Consider the following 22,391-nt stretch of genomic DNA (forward strand, 5'->3'; position numbering starts at 1 on the left):
GTTCTTTATGGTATAAACCAGTGGAAGTGGTGGAGGCAGGTTCATTGGTATCATTTAAAATAAATGGATAGGCATATGGATGAAAGGAATGGAGGGTTATGGTATGAGTGCAGGCAGGTGGGACTAAGGGGAAAAAAGTGTTCGGGTTGTAGGGCCGAGATGGCCTGTTTCCGTGCTGTAATTGTTATATGGTTATATGGTTAAGTCATAGAAGGCTATAAATGAGGTCTTGGCTGGTGTTGTGAGATTTACTGTATATTACAGAATATTAAAAAACAGAATGATTAAAAGAATAAAAGGAAAACAAATAGAGAGTACAATTCAAAAGATAGCCACAAATGTAAAACCTGATCGTAATGTTTCCATAAATGTTTATTTTTAAAAAGAGTTAACATTGTGAGGCTTAGTCCTATGAAACTGAACATAGGGAAATTAAGGAGATGGCAGTTAAATTAAACAAGTATTTTAAATTGATCCTCACGAAAGAAGATGCAAAAAATCATCCCAAAAAAACGATGAATATAAGAAACTCTGGAGCAAAGTAGAAATTGAGGAACATTGCAATGATCTGTCAGAGGTTATGGGGAGAAGGCAGGAGAATGGGGTTCGGAGGGAGAGATAGATCAACCATGATTGAATTGCAGAGTGGACTTGATGGGCCTATTTCTGCTCCTATCACTTATGAAGAAGGGTCTCGACCCGAAACATCACATATTCCTTCGTTCCAGAGATGCTGCCTCACCCGCTGAGTTTCTCCAGCATTTTTGTCTACCTTCGATTTTTCAAGCATCTGCAGCTCATTCTTAAACAATTCTGACCTTATCATCTGTGAAGTGGTACTGAGACAGTTGTCCAAGCTCTGGCTAAGTCCCTCACATCCTGATGGACTTAATATTAGCCTGGTGAATTGGAGATGTTGGTTAATAATTTTCCAAAATGTTCTAGATTTGGCAACATTCCATTTCATTGGAAAATAGCAAATGCAACTCCTGCATTTGAAATGGACTGGATAGTTAGTTTAAGATTGGCGTTAGCAAAAATGTTATTTTTCAAAACTATTATGAAAGATGCTTAAAGATTTCCATGGAAAGCCTTCTCCTTCTTCTCAACATTTGTGACAAATAACTAATTGACCCAGTCTTTCATCATACATCATTTGAATCTGTCTGGTGAACCTTTGCTGCAATTCTTCCACAGCAAGAACATTCTTCCTCAGATAAGGAGATGAATACTCCACACAAGGTAGACACAAAATGATGGAGTAACTCAGCGAGACAGGCAGCATCTCTGGAGAGAAGGAATGGGTGACGTTTTGGGTCGAGACCCTTCTTCAGACTTCTTAATACTCCACACAATGGCCAAGATGGGGCCATACCAGTCCTGTACAAGCAAGATAATTCTGCTCCTATTTCTGGATCCTCTCATAGCCAAGGCAACATATGCTGTGCTTTCTTACCACCAACGGCACCCGCATGCTTACCACCTACAACAAGGTCATACAGATGTTAATGTCGATCCCCCTCTCCCAATTTATTGCCACTCAGATAATAATTTCCCTTCCAAAGTATATAATCTCACATTTATCCACTTTGTGCATTCACTACTCATTCAACCATATCACACTGGAGCTTCTCTGTATCATCCTCATAGTCATAAAGTGATACAGTGTGGAAACAGGTCCTTCAGCCCAACTTGCCAACACCGACCAATATGTCCCATCTACACTAGTCCCACCTGTCCATGTTTCGCCCATATCCCCCCAAACTTGGCCTATCTGTTGAATTGTTTCTTAAACGGTGCAATAGTCCCAGCCTCAACTACCTCCTCTGGCAGCTCGTTCCACCACCCTTTGTGTGAAAACGTTACACCTCAGATTCTTCAGATTAGGGCGCAGCGGTAGAGTTGCTGCCATACAGCGCCAGAGACCCAGGTTCGATCCTGACGTCGGGTGCTTCTCTGTACGGAGTTTGTACTTTCTCTCCGTGACCTCCGTGGGTTTTCTCCGGGATCACCGGTTTCCTCCCACACCCCCAAGACTTACAGGTTTCAAGGTTAATTGGCTTGGTATAAATGTAAATTGGCCCTACTGTGTGTAGATACTCAAAGTGTGCGGGGATCGCTGGTCAGCGTGGACTCAGTGGGCCAAAGGGCCTGTTTCCGTGCTGTATCTCTAAACTAAACAAACCTAATTTCTATTACATCATAGAAACATAGAAAATAGGTGCAGGAGTAGGCCATTCGTCCCTTCGAGCCTGCACCGCCATTCAATATGATCATGGCTGATCATCTAACTCAGTATCCTGTACCTGCCTTCTCTCCATACCCCCTGATCCCTTTAGCCACAAGAGCCACATCTAACTCCCTCTTAAATATAGCAAATGAACTGGCCTCAACTACCTTCTGCGGGAGAGAGTTCCAGAGATTCACCACTCTCTGTGTGAATAATCTTTCCCCTTTCACCTCAAACCTATGTCCTCTGGTTCTCGATTCCCCTACACTGGTCACCTCACACACTAACACTATCCTACACACACTAAGGATAATTTACATTTGTACCAAACCAATTAATCTACAAACCTGCACGTCTTTGGAGTGTGGGAGGAATCTGAAGATCTTGGAGAAAACCTACGCAGGTCATGGGGAGAATGTTCAAACTCTGTACAGACAAGCACCTGTAGTTACAGAAACATAGAAACATAGAAAATAGGTGCAGGAGTAGGCCATTCGGCCCTTCGAGCCTGCACCGCCATTCAATATGATCATGGCTGATTATCCAACTCAGTATCCCGTACCTGCCTTCTCTCCATACCCCCTGATCCATTTAGCCACAAGTGCCACATCTAACTCCCTCTTAAATATAGCCAATGAACTGGCCTCAACTACCTTCTGTGGCAGAGAGTTCCAGAGATTCACCACTCTCGGCGTGAAAAATGTTTTTCTCATCTCGGTCCTAAATGATTTCCCCTTTATCCTTAATCTGTGACCCCTTGTCCTGGACTCCCCTAACATCGGGAACAATCTTCCTGCATCTAACCAGTCCAACCCCTTAAGAATTTTGTAAGTTTCTATAAGATCCCCCCTCAATCTCCTAAATTCCAGCGAGTACAAACCGAGTCAGAATCGAACTCGGGACCCAGGGCTCTGGCACTGTAAGGCAGCAACTCTACCGCTGCGCCACCGTGCCGTTTTATCACCTGTCCAAATGATAAATGTATATTGGGAATAACAGGGATCCTGCTGTTGAAACCTCTCGTATCCCAATAGTATCTGCCTACACTGGGAAAAAGACTTTCTCATTCTGTGTTTCCGGTGTTGACCATCCAGTTCTCCTTTCATGTCAATACCTATACCTCATCCACTGTTTCTCCCTTTTCCACTCTGCTAGTCACAGCCACAACAATTTCTAGTGCACTTATCAAGTGTCATTTCTCTTTTGTAAATCCATGTTGACTCTTTTTGATTCTGCTGCTGCTTTCCAAGTGTTCTACTACTAAATTTAAAAAATAAATGAAATGTGGCTTTTATTCCTCCTTCAGATTTCCAGCTAACTGATCTACAATTCCTTGTTTTATGTCTTCCTCCTTTTGTTTTCAAAGTGGAGTTATGTTGCCTATCATCAAATCTGCTGGAGCTGTTCCTTGTTTGTGGATCTTTGAAAAATGACTGAATCCACTTTAATCGTACCTTGTGGTATCGTTTATTAGGCCCTGAGGATTTATCCACTTTCAATCACGTCAATCTTCCGAACACCATTTCTTACTTAAGAAGGGTCTCGACCCGAAACGTCATCCATTCCTTCTCTCCAGAGATACTGCCTGTCCCGCTGAGTTATTCCAGCATTTTATGTCTACCTTCAGTGTAAACCAGCATCTGCAGTTCCCTCCTACACCTGTATTCAAACCTTAAAGGAACTGTCCCACTGTGACGACCTAATTGGTGAATTTAGAAGAGTTTTGGAGAGTTTGAAAAAAATGTCATATTGAAGACCTCCTTCGACCTCCTTTGACTATGTTGAAGACTAGCTTCGACTAGCTACGACTAGCTACGGGAAAATTGGACACCGAATTGTGGAGAGTAAAGACCAGCTCGCACCAGCTTCAAAGTCGTCTTGTTGAGTCTCCCATCAAACAGCTCGTTTTCACCCAGCACACAGCTAACAATGGCCTGTTTCCTTTATCATCATTACTTTTTTGCGTATCTTTCACTCATTTGTTCGACATCTCTCTATATCACCGTCTATATCTCTCGTTTCCCTTTCCCCTGACACTCAGTCTGAAGAAGGGTCTCGACCCGAAACGTCACCTATTCCTTTTCCCCAGAAACGCTGTCTGACCCTATGAGTTTCTCCAGCTTTTTGTGTCCATCTTTAGTTTAAACCAGCATCTGCATTTCCTTCCTATGCATCTATCCATATTATTGGGTAGACACTAGTTGTAACTTTGTCAACTGGAGCACCTGTAGATAACATCTCTACTTCCAGTGCTGGCTCTGGAGAGGGTCCAGAGGAGGTTTACAAGACTGATCCTAGGAATGAGTGGGTTAACATATGATGAACGTTTGACGGCAGTGGACCTATAATCGCTGGAGTTTAGAAGAATGAGGGGGGATCTCATTGAAACATACAGAATAGCGAAAGGCTTGGATAGAGTGGATGTGGAGAGGATGCTTCCACTAGTGGGAGAGTCTAGGACGAGAGGTCATTGCCTCAGAATTAAAGGACGTTCTTCTAGGAAGAAGATGAGGAGGAATTTCTTTAGCTAGAGGGTGTTGAATCTGTGGAATTCTTTGCCACAGAAGGCTGTGGAGGCAGAGACAGTGGATATATTTAAGGCAGGGATAGATAGATTCTCGATTGGTACGGGTGTCAGAGGTTACGGGGAGAGGGCAGGAGAATGGGGTTAAGAGGAAAGAGAAACCATCACTTGGCACTGCTGACTGAACATGGTTGTGAGTATGTGAGTATGTCCTTGGCACTTGTATGAGGTTCCATTGTTGTGGATGTTTTTGAGTCTTCCTCCTCATATCTATGGGCGCAGCGGTAGACTTGCTGCCTCACAGCGCAGGAGATGCTGGTTCATTCCCGACTACGGGTGCTGTCTGTACGGAGTTTGCACATTCTCCCTGTGACCGCGTGGGTCAAGATCTTCGGTTTCCTCCCACACACTCCAAAGACGTAGAGGTTTGTAGGTTAATTGGCTTGGTATACTGTAAATGTAAAATTGTCTCTAATGTGTGTAGGATAATGTTAGTGTGCAAGGATTGATGGTCGGTGCGGAATTGAGTGAGCAGAAGGGCCTGTTTCTCATGCTGTATAACTAAACTAAACTCAACTAAACATTAGTTATTCATTGCAAGCTTATATTTACAGCTAGATATGGCAAGCTTTGATTTGATCCTTTGGTTCTGGGACTGTTTAATACTGCTGATGAGTGTAGATAAATCAAAACGGTTTAATCCTTGTATTGATTTACTTGCTAAAGGGCCTGTCCCACTTTCCCGAGTTATTCACGAATTCTCCCGAGTTTTCAAACTCGCAGAATGTGCGTAACGAGTCCGTAGCAGTCCGTGGATATATCGTAGCGGCTCGTTATACCAGCCGTGGGTACTCGGGGCATCAGGTCAGTCGGGACAGCCTGATGAAAAATGTCCATGAGTAAAAAAATAGCCCCGAGTACCTACGGCCGGCATAACGAGCCGCTACGATATATCCACGGACTCCTACGGCCTTCTTCTATGGACTAGTTACAAACATTCTGCGAGTTTGAAAACTCGGGAGAATTTGTGAATAACTCAGGAGAATTTGTGAATAACTCGGGAAAGTGGGATATGCCCTGTACTGCTGTGACCCAGGCATAGCACTTTAATTGGCAACCAAGTGTATTGTTTTTCCCTTCAACTGCCAAAGCTGCCACACAGTGACTTTATACATTCAATTTTAACCAGCCCCTACACAATATATTTCCACTTGGCTGATGATTGGACTTATATTCTTTATAAATCTGACGTCACACTTGGCTGCACTGTTTGAAGATATTTTCACTGATGATAAAGCCATCGCCTGGAGCAGTTTCCTCACTTCTAAGCAAAAATTTACTCAATAGCCAAGTTATTAAATTTGGTCAAAGCCAGACACAAAATGCTGGAGTAACAGTCTGAAAAAGAGCCACCCATTCCTTCTCCCATTCCTTCAGCCGAAACATCACCCATTCCTTCTCTCCATAGATGCTGCCTGTCCAGCTGAGTTACTCCAGCATTTTGTGACTATCTTTGGATTAAACCAGCATCTGCAGTTCCTGCTACAGATTAAATTTGGTCAACTACTATTGATCAAAATCTCAGCAAAGTATTTCATGCAACGGTCAGCAATTCTTAACAAACGTCAGTGGCAGTCTGACTTTTGATGATTCTTGTCTTTGATCGATCTGATGCTTTGTGACTGCATGAGGTCTGGAGTTGCTGTCGAGGACTGTAATGGCTCCTTCATCCTACCCATATGCTGCTGTCCCACCACCTCTGGTGGGGTTGTCCCTGTCAGTAGGGCAGGAGATATACAGGGAATGGGATGGAGAATTCTGTCAGAACCACTCTAGTCTAGTTCCCAGATGTTTGCGAGGACGACTTTGCAAGTTCGACTTGATGGGAACCACCTTGCCGAGTGTCAATTCAGTGCCCAGATTAAACTTAGATTAGTTCAGTTTAGTTTAATTCAGAGATACAGCACGGAAACAGGCCCTTTGGCCCACCAAGTCCACGCAGACCAGCAGATAGCACTAGCACTAGGGGCAATTTATAATCATTTACCGAAGCCAATTAGCCTACAAACCTATACGCCTCTGGAGTGTGGGAGGAAACCGGTGCGCTTGGGGAAAACCTATGTGATTTTATCCAAGTGCTCCTATCCTACCCACAGGCTCTGTACAGACAGCACCCGGAGTCAGGATCGAACCCGGGGCTCTGGCGCTGTCAGGAAGCAACCCCATTTTGTATTTCGGTGATCTCTAAACCTGGAAGTATTTCTGTCCCTAGAAGTATTGCATTATTTTTCATTTTCACCAGTGTTGCAATGAGAAATGGGCCTGTACTAGTTGGGCGATTTTTTGGGCGACTGCTGCAAAATTTTCATCATGTTGAAATGTTTTCGGCGAGAGTGGCGACAATTTCTGCTGTCATAGGTTATCGTAGGTTGTCGTAGGTGTCGTAGGTGAATTCCATTAAAATTAGTCCCTGGCAGTCGCCTAAAGAGTCGCCTAAATGGAACAAGGCCCATAACTGCATCCTGTGGTCTCTCTTTGTATCCATTCAAAGTGATGGACTTTGGGGTTGATACAAAGTGATATAGCAGTTGGAATTTAGTGTGCCAACAGGAACTCGCTGTATTCACTAACTCACTAAATTCCAACTGCTGTATCAGGTTTAATTTTCAATATCACTAATCTATCATATTGTCTCACTAGTTCCCTGTATCCTTATCTTCAGAAATCACTCTGCATTCTGGTTCAGGTCTCGCACTGCACCAATTATTAACAACTAGCACCACCATTTAAACCCTGCAACTTGTGAGTCTTTGGCTTTGCTAAGTTCTCGTTTCACTTTCACTCAAATCATGAAACTCTTCACCGACTGCTCCAATGTTGTTGGGTTATGCCAAACTTTGCCACGTGGGAGCTCCAGGCTTTGCCACAAAGTGCCAGCAAGATTTACAACTCCTGTGCCAATGGTGAAGTTCTGATCTTGCTGTCTGAGCCCGTCCCTGTAATAAGGTCATAAGTGATAGGAGTAGAATTAGGCCATTTAGCCCATCAAGTCTACTCCGCCATTCAATCATGGCTGATCTATCTCCCCCTCCAAACTCCATTCTCCTGCCTTCTCCCCATAACCTCTGACACCCGTACTAATCAAGAATCTATCTATCTCTGCCTTAAAAATATCCATTGACGTGGCCTCCACAGCAGTCTGTGGCAAAGAATTCTGTAGATTCATCACCCTCTGACTAAAGAAATTTCTCCTCATCTCATTCCTAAAAGAACGTCCTTTAATTCTAAGGCTATAACCACAGAGACTTTCCCACTAGTGGAAACATCCTCTCTATCTCAGCCTTTCATTATTCTGTGTGTTTCAATGAGGATCCCCCTCATCCTTCTAACCTCCAGCGAGTACAGGCACAGTGCTGACAAACGATCATCATAGGTTAACCCACTCATTCCTGGGATCATTCTTGTAAACCTCCTCTGGATCCTCTCCAGAGCCAGCATATCCTTCCTCTGATATGGTGCCCAAAATTGCTGACAATACTCCAAATGCGGCTTGACCAGCCCTTATAGAGCCTCGGCTCTACTGCGGACCCTCAGCACAATTTCCTACATGCTATCCAAACTGGAAGCAGGAGTTTGTTAGAGCATAAGTGCTAGGCAACAGGATCATGGATTCTGCCACAGGTTTGGCCTGATCCAGGATTCTTGAGCCCATTCATTTGAATGACATTGGTACTATTGCAAGGAAGGTAGGAAATATGATAGATCGTATTTAAAAAAAGTATTGTTTGTTGTCAAGTGCTTTAATTTTTAGAATGAATCTTAGATACGCTTTGCCAATATTTAAAATGCTATTTAATTTTTAGCAGCCTTTAAATGTTCCTGAAGTTGATGAATATTACTGTCAAGTACTCAAGGGTTTTGAGAATCAAGGGTTTGCTGCTGGTCAGATAGGTTCCATGAGTACGCTTATTCTGGGCTCCATACTTGTCCTGATTATGTCCTTTGAGCGCAAGGTCTCACCAATCTATTCCAGGCCAGGCACAATCCTGTCAAACTTAAAGCCCTGTCCCACTGTACGAGTTCATTCAAGAGCTCTCCCGAGTTAAAAAAAAAATCTAACTCGCGGTAAGCACATAGAATGAACGTAGCGGGTATGTCGGCGCTGGGAGACGTCTCTTAGCGGCTCGTAACGCTAACAGCAGGTACTCGGGAAAAGCGGTAAGCTCGGGAAGACTTGTGAAGATTTTTCAACATGAGCGGCCATTACTGTAAATCTCCGAGTTCGAATCAGGGCAAACTCGGGAGAACTCTTGAATGAACTCGTACAGTGGGACAGGGCTTTTAGGCCAATGTAGAATAAAACCAGTAAGTGCCAGGATAGGCACCACCCATCAAAGTGAAGGCCTTGGGCCTAACTTTGTGGAAAGCCTGTTCAAAAGGAATTCACTTAGCTAAAAATAGGTCTAAATGCCAAGAGCATAGTGAGAGCCCAATTACTTTTAGACGTAGAACATTCACGCTTAGAATGGAACTAGTTGGGGCCAAATACTTGGTGTTCAATAAAGCCATAAGGTCATAACGAATAGTAGAATTATGCCATTCGGCCCATCAAGTCTACTTTGCCATTCAATCATGGCTGATCTATCTCTTCTTCCTAACCCCATTCTCCTGCCTTCACCCCATAACCTCTGACACCTGTACTAATCAAGAATACTTGGACTGATAACCAGAAACCCTACAATTACTGCAGAGAATTAGGGAGATATTGAGAATTATTTATTTATCTGAATATTTTACTTCTGATTGCCCTTCTGTCCCAAAAGTTTCAGTAATTGGAGAGATCCCATTGTGACATATATTTGATCAATGGTTCTTTCATGCTAAAAAAAAATACTTAACTCCTTACCCTAAGCAAAGGACTAATAATGTTTTTTAATTTAAATTTACCAAATTAAGTCTACCAAATTTACCAGTTCTTAATGTATTACAGCAGTGTTTTTCTTTTGTGTCTAATTTGATTAAAATATGCAATTTTCATTTGCTAGCCCAAACAATGTTAATCTTTGTTTAAATCACAATGTTAATCACAGTTTAATCTTTTACATGCTTTTTTGCTATTCTTGTGTGTAATTTTCCATTAATTTGCCAAAATTTGCCATGACAAAATAATTAGAAATATAGAAATTTCCAGCAGTAGGCACTAAAGACATACAGCACAGAAATGAGGCAATCGCTCCACATGCCTATGCCAACTTTAGTTTAATTAGTTTAGTTTAGAAATACAGCATGGAAACAGGCCCTTCGGCCCACTGAGTCCGCACCGACCAGCGATCCCCGCACATTAACACTATCCTGCACAAGCTAAGGACAATTTACACTTTGTGTGTGCAGGATAGTGTTAATGTGCGGGGATCACTGGTCGGTGCAGACTCGGTGGGTCGAAGGGCCTGCTTCCTCGTTGTTTATTTACACTTATACCAAGCCAATTAACCTACAAGCCTGTAGGTCTTTGGAGTGTGGGAAGAAACCGAAGATCTCTGAGAAAACCCACGCAGGTCACGGGAGAACGTACAAACTCCATACAGACAGCGTCCGTAGTCAGGATCGAACCCAGGACCCAGGCCTCTTGCACTGCAAGCTCTGAAAGGCAACAACTCTACTGCTGCGCCACCGTGCCACAGTTGGGTTTCCGTCTATCCTAATCCCATTTTACAGCACTCAGTGTGTGGTCGTCTAAATTGTTGCTTATCAGATGCTCAGCTAAATTCTTCTTGAAAGTAGCAAGAGTTCCTGCTTGCACAGGAGACCCCCTCGGGCATTAAACTCATGGAAGAAGCCTGCCTATCTACCAGCAGATTACATTGCCAGGCTAGAAAATGATTGCTGTAATATAGGTCAGTTACAGCCCCAGCTGGAGATAGAAAATGACAAATGATTCCTGCAGAATCTGTACTTTGTAGCTCTACCCAAGGTTGTCAAAAATTGGAGAAGTAAACATTTTCAGAAGAGCGTGAAAAAAATGCAGGTACTGTAAGTCTGAAGTAAAAACAAAGAATGCTGGAAATAATCTATCTGTTGGGCAGCCTCCATGGAAAAGAATATTTAAGATTAAAGACCCTTCATCAGAAGAGGGAACAGGGCAATTCAGGTGCAGCAAGGTGGCGCAGCGGTAGAGTTGCTGCCTTGCAGCGCTTGCAGGGCCTGAAACCCGGGTTCAATCCCAACTACGGGTGCTGTCTGTATGAAGTTTGCACGTTCTCCCCGTGACCTGCGTGGGATTTCTCTGAGATCTTTGGTTTACTCCCACCATCCAAAGATGACCAGGTCTGTAGGGTATGTGGCTTGGTATGAATGTAAATTGTCCCTAGTGTGTGTAGGACAGTGTTATGCCCCTGTCCCACTTAGGAAACCTGAACGGAAACCTCTGGAGACTTTGCGCCCCACCCAAGGTTTCCGTGCGGTTCCCGGAGGTTGCAAGGTGGTTGCCGGAGGTTGTAGGTAGTGGAAGCAGGTAGGACGACTGACAAAAACCTCCGGGAACCGCACGGAAACCTTGGGTGGGGCGCAAAGTCTCCAGAGGTTTCCATTCAGATTTCCTAAGTGGGACAGGGACATTAATGTGCAGGGATCGCTGGTCGGTGCAGACTCGGTGGGCCGAAGGGCCTGTTTCTGCGCCGTATCTCTTAACTAAAGGAAACATTAAACAAGTTAGTTTTCATTTTCAGACAGAGCAGGAGAGGGCCAGGACAAAGGAAATATCTCTTCAACCACTGAGGATGAACAGGACAAAATGACAAAGGAATATCCCATTGGAGAAACGGATTAGAACATGTTTAAGAAGGAACAGCGGATGCTGGAAAATCGAAGGTAGACAAAAGTGCTGGAGAAACTCAGCAGATGCAGCAGCATCTATGGAGCGAAGGAAATAGGCAACGTTTCGGCCTGAAACATTGCCTATTTCCTTCGCTCCATAGATGCTGCTGCACCCGCTGAGTTTCTCCAGCACTTTTGTCCACCTTAGAACATGTTTAAAGTTGGCATTCCCAAAAGAGATGCGGCAGCGAATTTAGCAGTAATGAAAATTAAGATAGTTAAAAATGTTGCTAAGATTTTGATATGAAATGACCACCAACTGTTTAACTAATCACTTTTTTAAAATTATGCACACAGACTGGCCTGGGAGCGTTCTGTTTCCTGCTGTTTGCTGTGATTTGTCTACTGGGATCATTATATCTCTACATTGTCTTACCTGAAACCAAGAACAAGACCTTTGCACAAATCTACCAGGAGTTTGCCAAGATCAACAAGGTGGTCAAGAATGATATCGAGCATGAAGTGGAACAAAGCCTTCCGATGACCATAATGGTAAAGGACAAAGCAAACAGAGACCCTGGCACTGTGGGGAATATTGCATAATTAATGACCAACAAATCTTTCTGATGCATAAGCATTTTAATACATTTGTAAATTGTCCATGTTAGTGTAGGATAGTGTTAGCGTGCAGAGACCGCTGGTCGGTGCAGACTGACATTTGTATTAAAATACTGAAAACTCAGGAACTGCTCAGCAGATCAGGCAGCATCTGCGGAGAGAGGATCAGTGTTAATTCTTCAGATTGATTGCACATTGGTATTACTTATTACAATGTTTTGAATCTCATTTTGCTCAATTTACCAAAGACATATTTTCTTAGGGGTGTAAATCATGACAATTGGACCAATTTCCGTACAAAGCTGATCCCCTGATCATTATCATCTGGGTACTTATAATAAAAATGCTTGTAAGTTCACAAGAAACAATAAAGGGGATTTATCTCACTATATATGTAAGTGAAAGTGAATGATTCTATTAATCTCCGCTTTGTTGAAATAAATTGTGACATGCTGCTAATATATTAATCTAACTGACCTCGAATAAACAAGTCAATTGTTCAAGGTCATGTCTATTGAAAATTATTATTGGCTATTATTTTTATGCCATGCTTACATTTTGCTTTTTCCCCATTGCTTGCAATTTAGTTTTTGTTTAGTTTAGGAAACCGTCCCTTCGGCCAACCGAGTCCGGGCCGACCAGCGGTCCCCGCATATTAACACTATCCTACACACACTATGGACAATTTACAATAACACCAAGCCAATTAACCTACAGACCTGGACATCTTTGGAATGTGGGAGGAAACCGGAGATCCTGGAGAAAACCCACATGGTCACAGGTAGAACATATGAACCCCGGGCAGACAGGCACCCGTAGTCAGGATGGAACTCGGGTCTCCGGTGCTGTAACGCTACCGCTGCGCCACCGTGCCGCCCCAATTACTTACATTGAACATGAAACAGTAGAGCACAGCGCAAGGATCTTAACCCAGGCTTCCAAATTAAATTAATCCCATCCACCTTATCCCTCCATTATCTGCATATTTATGTACCTGCCTATGTTGCCTCTTTTACACATTGCTATCACATCCATCGCCTGCACCTCCAGCACATCCAGGCACCCACCACTCTGTGTAAAAGACATGCCCTCACAAATCTACTTTAAACTTTCTCCCTCTCACCTTAAAGCTATGCCCTATATTATTAACTAGATATAATTAATATAGACCAGCCCTCCCATGTTCACAAGGGAGGGCTGGTCCCCCAACACAATATTCCACCTCCCCACCAATTCCAATATTGCTGGCCAGTGGGGTGGGGGGTGGGGGGGGGGGGGGGAGAGGCATACTGTTGCGCTAGTATAAGTGTTGTGGTGCCGAAGGGTCAGGTTTCCAGAGGGATAGTATGGACATTGTGGGCTGCATGGATTCTTGGGCTGGCAGCTCAGTCACTCAGGCCTGGTGGGCTGGCAGCTCAGTCACTCAGGCCTGGTGGGATGGCAGCTCAGTCACTCACAGCTGGTGGGCTGGCAGCTCAGTCACTCAGGCCTGGTGGGCTAGCAGCTCAGTCACTCAGGCTGGTGGGCTTGCAGCTCAATCACTCAGGGCTGGTGGGCTGGCAGATCAGTCACTCAGGGCTGGCAGTTCACTCACGGCTATTCCTTGCAATTCCATTTCAAGCAGAGTGCAGGCCGCCACCAAATTCAATTTCACAGCATTTCAAACAAAGTGTAGGCCACCACATTCAATTTCACAGCATTTCAAGCAGAATGCAGGCCACCACATTGCCAAACAACTCATTGCATTGTTATTACGTCCTAACAAATCATTTATTGCAATTACATTGCAGACTCACAGTTCAGTTGATTCACAGCTTAGAATCACAGTTGTGGACTCTCCCTCGCTATCTTCCAGATTGACTGACTCACGTCCAGGCATGCGGGGGATTGATAGTCCTGCCCCCCCCCCCCCCCCCCCCCCCCCCCCCCCCCCCCCCCCCCCCCCACCCCCCCCCCCCCCCCCCCCGAAGGGGCATTACCTTCGTCGTGGTGATTGACAGGCGAGAGGACCAATCAGCTGATCTCATGATTTTTTAAACACTCATAACTTTATTTTTCATCGACTGGAAAAATCCTCGGAGCTGCCTCAGCGGAGGAGGATGTGAGTAAGACGGCCAAAAATCATAGCGATTTTTCCAACATCAATATACAGCGCAGACAGGAAGTGGTCATGAGAGGTCTCCAAAGAGTCAAAGCGTCTTTCTGGTCTCCGCTGAATTTTCAACATGTTGAAAATTTCGGCGACCCATCAGGTGTGCCGGCAGTCACCTGTAAAGGTCGTGCAAGTGGGACAGGTCCCTTAAATACCTCTTAGTGCTAACAGAATCAAGGGATATGGGGAGAAGGCAGGAGCGGGGTACTGATTCTGGATGATCAGCCATTATCATATTGAACGGCGGTGCTGGCTTGAAGGGCCGAATGGCCTACTCCTGCACCTATTTTCTATGTTTCTCTTCCCATATCTGTGGCTAAAAGAAATACATATATGTGGCCTGATCTTCAGAGTATTTCCAGCATCTGCTTTTTGTTTAGAATCATTTTCACATCCATCCTGTCACTTCCATGCTTAGATTTGGATGATCCTGAGCTCACAGATGAAACTGCAGCACTTGAATCATAAGCAGCTGAGGTCTGCTCTACAGTCTTCTCCATTACCCAGGTTCATTTCTTCAGCAAAACCACTAGTTACAGTGTGGAAGCAGGCCATTCGGCCCAACTTGCCCACACCGACCAACATCTCAGCTACATTAGTCCCACCTGCCCACATTTGGTTCATTTCCCTCTAAATCAATCCTATACATGTGCCTGTCTAACTATTTCGTAAACATTGGGATAGTCCCAGCCTCAACTAGCTCTTCTGGCAGCTTGTTCCATACACTCACCACCCTTTGTGTGAAAAAGTTACCCCTAAGATTCCTATTTAATCTTTTCCCCTTCACCTCAAACCTATGTCCTCTGGTCCTCGATTCACCTACTCTGGGCAAGAGACTGTGCATTTATCCGATCTATTCGCCTCATGATTTGATGCACCTCTACAAGATCACCCCTCATCCTCCTGCGCTCCCAAGGAATAGTACCAACCCGCTCACCCTCCCCCTATAGCTCAGATCCCCTACATCCTTGTAAATCTTCTCTGTACCCCTTCCAACATCTTTTCTAACTTTGGCATTAAGATTACCCAGGAGGATCAGTTTATCTCTCACCCTCAGATTTACAAGGATTTGTTTTCAAAGATGAAATAGAACTCTTTATTAGCCACAATTCATAGGTTCCAGGCTTGGGATTTATGCACTGATGATGCAGTTCCATGTTCTGGTAACCGAGAGGGTCATAAGCCAATCACTTATTGTACAGAGGTGTCACTGTGATGGCAGTCTAGCTTCTTCCTGATGGCAAAGCCTAGTCATAGAGTCATAGAGTCCGCAGCGCAGAAACAGCCCTTCAGTCAAGCCTATCTCTTTGGGCGACTACTCACGACCAAACAAGAGACATATCGCGGGGTGACGCCTGTTTGGTCATGAGTCGTCGCTCAAAGAGTCGCACCATTTTCTGGTCGCCGCTGGATTTTCAAGATAATTTTTCGGCAAACTGCTGCGACTATGACGAATGCCAGTAAGTCACTGAACAAAATCGCGTAAGTGGGACAGGCCCTTACAGGGCAAGGCTCTTTATATAAGAATTGGGACAACCTGTTACAGTTGCACAAAACATTGGGCAGATTGCACTTAGAATACTGTGTACAATTCTGCTCACCACACTACAGGAATAATGAGGTAGTAATGGAGAGAGTGCAGAAGAGATTCATTGGAAAGCCATCTGAAATGGAGTGCACTAGTTATGAGGAGATCTTGGATAGGCCGAGTTTATTCTCACTGGAACATAGGAGACCTAGGGTTGACCTTGTAGAAGTTCATAACATCACAAGGGACGTAGATTGTCTCTTGTAATTGTTTTGGCTCCAGACGACTTTTGTGTACCGCCTAGGTGAGGTCTGATGTATGATATTACTGAGTTGTATGCAAGACAAAGCATTTCACTGTACTTGGTATATGTGGCAATAAAATACCATTGAATCATTGAATTGATTATCTAGGTTGGGAGTCTAGAACTAGAGGGCACAGATATAAGCTGAGAGTGGGGAAATGTAAGGGATATTTGGTGTAACTTTTTCCAAACACAGGCTGGTGAGTATCTGGACTGAGCTGCCAGAGGAGATACTAATGGCAGATACAATTAGAACATTTAAAAGGTGTGTGCACAGATACTAGGACAGGAAAGACATAGAGGAATATTGACCTAATGCAGGTAATATGGATTAGCATACAGGCCGGCATGGAAGAGGTGAGGTGAGCTGAAGGACTTGTTTCTGCACTTTATGATTTTATGCTTCTGTTCAATATCTCGTTTTATGATTCTATTAAACATCTCGTTTACATCTCAGCTAGAAATGGAAGAAAATCATTTAAAGAAGCAAGAAAACTCCTGAAAAATAAGTTATAAAAAATAGTTATTTTAATTTCCCAGTATTTTGATATTGTTTTTTCTTAAACACAAAATCTATTTTTGTATTTTTGCAGAACAAGTATAAACTTAGTATTTGCAACAACAACCAAATTCACAATTAAGATACTTAAACATCACAAACAATGTTGGCGGGGTAAATGGAGAGAACACATCTAGGGGGGTGTATAAAATTGAGATGGATATAATTTTAAGACATGTGATTCAAAACAAAAGATCCAAAGACAGGAATTAAAATCCCGCTGTAGCAGATGAGGTATTTAATTTCAAACTAGACTAAGTGGGACCCGTTGGGTTTCATGTTCACATGTGCGGGCTGGTCTCCCAACACAATATTCCACCTCTCCACCAATTCCAATATTGGTGGCCAGTGGTTGGGGGGGGGGGCTATCTGGAGCGATAGTATGGGTGTTGTGGTTCTGAAGGGATTGGTTTCCTGAAGGCTAGTATGGACATTGTTGGCCGAATGGATTTTTGGGCTGGCTGGCAGCTCAGTCACTCAGGCCTGGTGTGCTGGCAGTTCACTCACTCACGGCTGGTGGGCTGGCAGTTGACTCACGGTTATTCCTTGAAATTCCATTTCAAGCTGGGTGCAAGGCCACTGAATTCAAGTGCAGATTCCTACCACTTAAAGCAGGGTGCAAGGCCACCAAATTCAAATGCAGTTTCATACCACCTCATGCTGGGTTCAAGGTCACCAAATTCAAGTGCAGTTTCATACCACTTCAAGCAGGGTGCAAAGCCACCAAATTCAAGTGCAGTTTCCTACCACTTCAAGCAGGGTGCAAGGCCACCAAATTCAAGTGCAGTTTCATACCATTTCAAGCACGGTGCAAGGCCACCAAATTCATTTTTTCCAAAATCAATATACAGTGCAAACAGGAAGTGGTCAAGATTAGACTTTTAATTATATAGATTTTCAAACCACATTTTCAAACCAACCACATTTTCAAACCAACCAGTTTCAAACCAACCACATTTTCATTTTCAAATCTTTTTTTCACAAGGTACAGGGATGAAGGGGCTGGTTGACAAAAAGGGGTTAATGTTCATTATTATTTTATTTATTATTAATTTATGTTTTTGGTTACTTCATACATATTACTTGTATGTGTATATCAGTTGTATGTATATATATGTCTGTATGCATCTCTAAACATTGTCTGGGGTATTATTATTATTAATTAATTAATTATTAAATATGGAAGAAGGGTTTAGGGAGAAGGGGTGAGATTAAATAAGTTATTCTTCTTCTCACTCCTTTTCGAGCTTGTAAAGAAAAAGTGTTGGACATTTAAATTTTGCTTTATGCTTTTCATTGCTTTGCAAATATTGCCTGGAATGTCCAATTGTTTGACTATTTCGATTTTGTTGTTGTTATTTATTCCTATTTATGTCTTTACTTGTTCGGAACAAATAAACAAATAAAATCAACCACATTTTTATTTTTCAAACTTCATTTTCAAACTTCATTTTCAAACCACATTAAGGGCACTCACAGGTCAGTAAAACCACACTCACAGTTTAGTAGACATGTATTCAGTCTTATTCACAGCTCAGACTGAAATTCGTGACCGCTCGCTCCCCCATCATGCAGATACTGAGGCACGTTCATGATTTTTTTAAAAATTGGTGTTCATCTGTAATTATTTGCTACACTTCATTGATAGCCTGCATTTAGTTGGAAGCAAGCTACCAAAGAAATGGGTGGTGATTCCCTTCTACCAAGGTTGTCACATTACCTCAGTGATACGTGATCCACACGAGCTCAGCGGGAGAGACATTTGGGAAGTTGATATAATGACCAGTTGAAACAGTCCCAGTGAAATATTGTGCTTGTGTAACTCAGCGGGACAGGCAGCATCTCTGGAGAGAAGGGATGAGTGACGCTCCTTGTCGAGACCCTTCTCGACCCAAGACGTCTCGACCCGGAGCGTCGCCCATTCCTTCTCTCCAGAGATGTTGCCTGTCCCACTGAGTTACTCTGGCATTTTGTGTCTATCTTTGGTTTCAACCAGCATCTGCAGTTCCTTCCTACCCAGTGAAGTACTTTCTGTATTGCATAGAGGGTGCTCAATCCTGAATTTCATTTCACTCAATAAAGAGTGATCAGCAACATTTGAAAGCAATTCATGCGTATTTCAACATTTTTTATTGAATGGGATCATGCTGCATAAAGTGGTAAGTCAGTGGGGCTGCATAAGAAATTTGGCCAATTCATCAGTTCAGCAAAACTGACCTCCTTTTCTGCAATGGAGGACTCGGTGTGGGGGGACCGACGTAAGGGAAGCCCCATAGCAGAAGCGTCCACGCTGCGGGGATGGAAACTGGAAGCTTGAGGCTAATTCTGCGACCACCACCATCTATTGTGACAAGTGTTGGCTCCCACTGATTGTCCCTGGAAGCCTGCGTCCTTTTCAGGACAGACGATGATAGCGATGTTGACATTTGTAACAAGGTGGACTGGAAAGAAGTAGACTGTGAAGGGGGGTGGTGGAGGGGGAGAACAAAGGAGGACCTGGCGTGGGATACTTTATAACTTTGTCAGCGCCCTTTATCTAGCGACTATTTGCATACATTGGGTATGCAAGCAAAGACTTTCACTGTGACTTGTCACATGTGTGAATAAAGTATTCTATTCCTTTCCAAACACGACAGACACTGGCTAATCACTGTGATAATCGTCTTGGCTATCCCTTGAGGTCGAGGATGATGGTCTACGTTCTGTTGTTTTCATGGACTCTAAGATGGCTTATGAATCCAATCCTGGCTTTGAGAGTTCTTCGGCATTCAGGACAGGTAATTCCAGATGGCAGATCGGGCTTTGGTTGTTGCTGCCTCTCTTTCCGTTTTCTTCCCTTTTCTTCTAAATCTGCACATCTCTTGGCTTTGAAGATCGCTGTTCCTTCTTGGATGATGGTTCGCCAGAGTTTCCTGTCCATGGCATTGGTTTCCCAATTGTCAATGACGATTGCACATTTCTTCATGCTGGCTTTTAAGGCGTCTTTGAAGCTCATCTTTTGTCCGCCTCTTTTACCTTTGCCTTGTTCAAGCTGGGAGTAGAAGATTTGCTTTGGTAGACGCTCGTCTTCCATCCGAACAACATGACCAACCCATCTTAGTTGGTTCTTGATGATAATAGACACGGCATGTTGTGACTTGCGAACTGAGATACTCAGAGGCTGACACAGGGTGCTGGAGTAACTCAGTGGGTCAGGCACCAGCTCTGGAGAACAAGGACACAGAATGCTGGAGTAACTTAGAGGGTCAGGTACCATCTCTGGAGAACACCTTCAGAAATGCTGTCTAACCAACACTTCTTGCCTTTTTTTGTAAACCACTGTATGCAGTTCCTTGTATCTCAGATATTGTCTGAAGAAGGGTCTCAACCAGAAACGTCACCTATTCCTTCTCTCCAGAGATGCTGCCTGTCCCGCTGATTTAATCCAGCATTTTGTGCCTATCTCCTTGTATCTCAGAGTTTGTAGCTGGTTCACCCAAAATTAAGAATGCTAAGAGCTGCCTCAAAAGCACATAAATACCCCAATTATTAATAGATAGACAATAATGCCTATGACCATTCAATTCAATGATACTTTGTTGTCACAGGTACCTAAGAACAGAAATGCTTAGATTTGCACAAAACCTGGCAAAATCACACAGCAGGCCTCACCTGGGCATTGCACAAGTCTGGCCACGTTTTGGTACCGACAAAGATAGAGAGCTTCACGGAACAGTCCTATCTACTGCGTGCTGCCGCCGCACGTGGAAGCGAGCCCCCTCCCCCATCAACCAACCCAACCCCCGCCAGCTTCCCTATTGTTCTCGGCATCCACTGGCCGGAAACTCTTGAACAAAGGAGGACCTGGTGTGGGATACTTTGTAATTTTCTCAGCACCCTTTACGTGGCGACTATTTACATACATTGGGTATGCAAGCAAAGAATTTCATATAAGCTCTCTCCGACGGCTCCCTTTGCTCTCCAAAGCCCCCCCCCCCCTCTCTCTGACAGCCCCCCCCCTCTCTCTCTCCGATGGCCCTCTTCCCCCTCCGCTGGCCCCCCCCTCTCTCCGATGGCCCTCTTCCCCTCCGATGGCCCCCGCTCTCTCTCGATGGTCCTCTTCCCTCTCCGACAGCCCCCGTCTCTCTCTCCAACAGCCTCTCTCTCTCTCTGATGGCCCCCTCTCTCACCAACGGCCCACCTCTCCGATGGCCCCCTCTCTCCCCAACAGCCCCCCTCTCTCTCCGACAGCTCCCCTCTCTCTGCGACGTCCCCCTCTCGTTCCAACGGCTCACCTCGTGTTTGATGCACCAAGTGATAAAAGGGGTCTAATCTGGAAGCTTCCTTCATGTCTATTACAATGCTCCGAAATAACAAGCTGAAGATCTCTGGTTTGATGTGGACCAATTAACATACCCCCATATTCAGCTGATGAAATCAAGAACAGACTGCCTGTCTGTTTGAATAGCTGTCCTTTTAGTTTCAGACTGATAATTTGTTCCATTAGAATGGATATTCTGAAGACTGGTTCTTGTTTTGAATTAATGGTGGCCCACTTCAACATAATCCTATGACCGCTGCACAATCCCTTACACGGCTTCAGTAACACACAAGTACATTTTGTCAACATTAATGCAGAAAAACCTTGCAAGAAATACTCAAACGCAAACACTTCCCAAATAAGGCTTAGGGATACAGGAGTCTACATATGCTGGAATCGTGAGTAAAAAATACACACTGCTGGAGAAACTCAGCATTGTCAGGCAGCATCTGTGGAGGGAAATGGGCAGACGACCATTCAGGTCGGGATTCTTCTGAAGACTAATAAAGGGTCTGAAGAAGGTTCCTGAACCAAAAAAATTACCAGTCCATTGTTCTCCACAGGGGCGATATGGTGGTGCTGTGGTAGGGTTGTTGCCTACAGCACTTGCAGCGCCAGAGAACCGGGATCAATCCCGACTACGGGTGCTGTCTCAGAGTTTGTACGTTCTCCCCGTGACCGCGTGGGCTTTCTCCAGGATATTCATATTCCTCCCACACTCCAAAGACCTACAGGTTTGTAGGTTAATTGGCTTTCTATAAGTGCAAAATTTCCCTAGTGTGTGTACGGTAGTGTTAGTGTGCGGGGATCCTTAGTCGGTGCGGACACGGTGGGCCGAAGGGCCTGTTTCCGTGCTGTATCTACTAACTAAACTAAAGACTCGCTGAGTTCTACCAGCACGTTCTTTTCAAACAGGATTTGCCTTGTGCAGAGAAGTTGGGATGAAAGGACAGTTAGAATAAGATAGACTGAAAGAATAGAAGGAAATATACATGACCTCAGTCCCCAAAATATAAAGTGTTAAAATGGCTGATGTGGTTGAAAGACAGGAATGTTTCTTTTCTTCCTTCACCTTCCTTCTAGAATGGCAGATTATTCTTCAAAAGTTGAAAGTAGGTCAGTTGTACCTTTAATATAAAGGGAGCTGTGAAGTCACTCACTAACTCACGTCACTCACTCCTGAGAATTCGGATTTCACAATGTTTAAAAAAACTGGGAAGGTGAAACAAACATTGTCAAAATGCCAGAGACATCACTCAGGAAGAACGGGAAACTTGTCATCTTAGAGATGAGCTGTTTGCCCAGTCACAAACCCTGTTAATAGACACAAAATGCTGGAATAACTCAACGAGACAGGCAACAT

General features: G+C 44.1%; 1 protein-coding gene across 3 annotated transcripts in view; it reads left to right on the forward strand.

The window, feature by feature from the left end:
* The window catches only part of slc2a9l2 (solute carrier family 2 member 9, like 2), a 309,216-nt gene extending 296,530 nt beyond the window's left edge, over positions 1 to 12,686 (forward strand). For 2 of the 3 annotated variants that reach the window (XM_055644618.1, XM_055644628.1), the window contains exon 13: positions 11,925 to 12,686. In XM_055644618.1, coding sequence (XP_055500593.1) covers positions 11,925 to 12,170 — 246 coding nt within the window. In that variant the 3' untranslated portion in view covers positions 12,171 to 12,686. Of the gene's footprint in view, positions 1 to 11,479; positions 11,620 to 11,924 lie in introns of those variants that run through there. The other variant, XM_055644635.1, reaches the window with a different exon arrangement.
* The last annotated feature ends 9,705 nt before the right edge of the window (positions 12,687 to 22,391 follow it).

This window comes from Leucoraja erinacea, chromosome 1 (genome assembly GCF_028641065.1).
Source record: "Leucoraja erinacea ecotype New England chromosome 1, Leri_hhj_1, whole genome shotgun sequence".
NCBI classification, from domain to species: Eukaryota; Metazoa; Chordata; class Chondrichthyes; order Rajiformes; family Rajidae; genus Leucoraja; species Leucoraja erinaceus.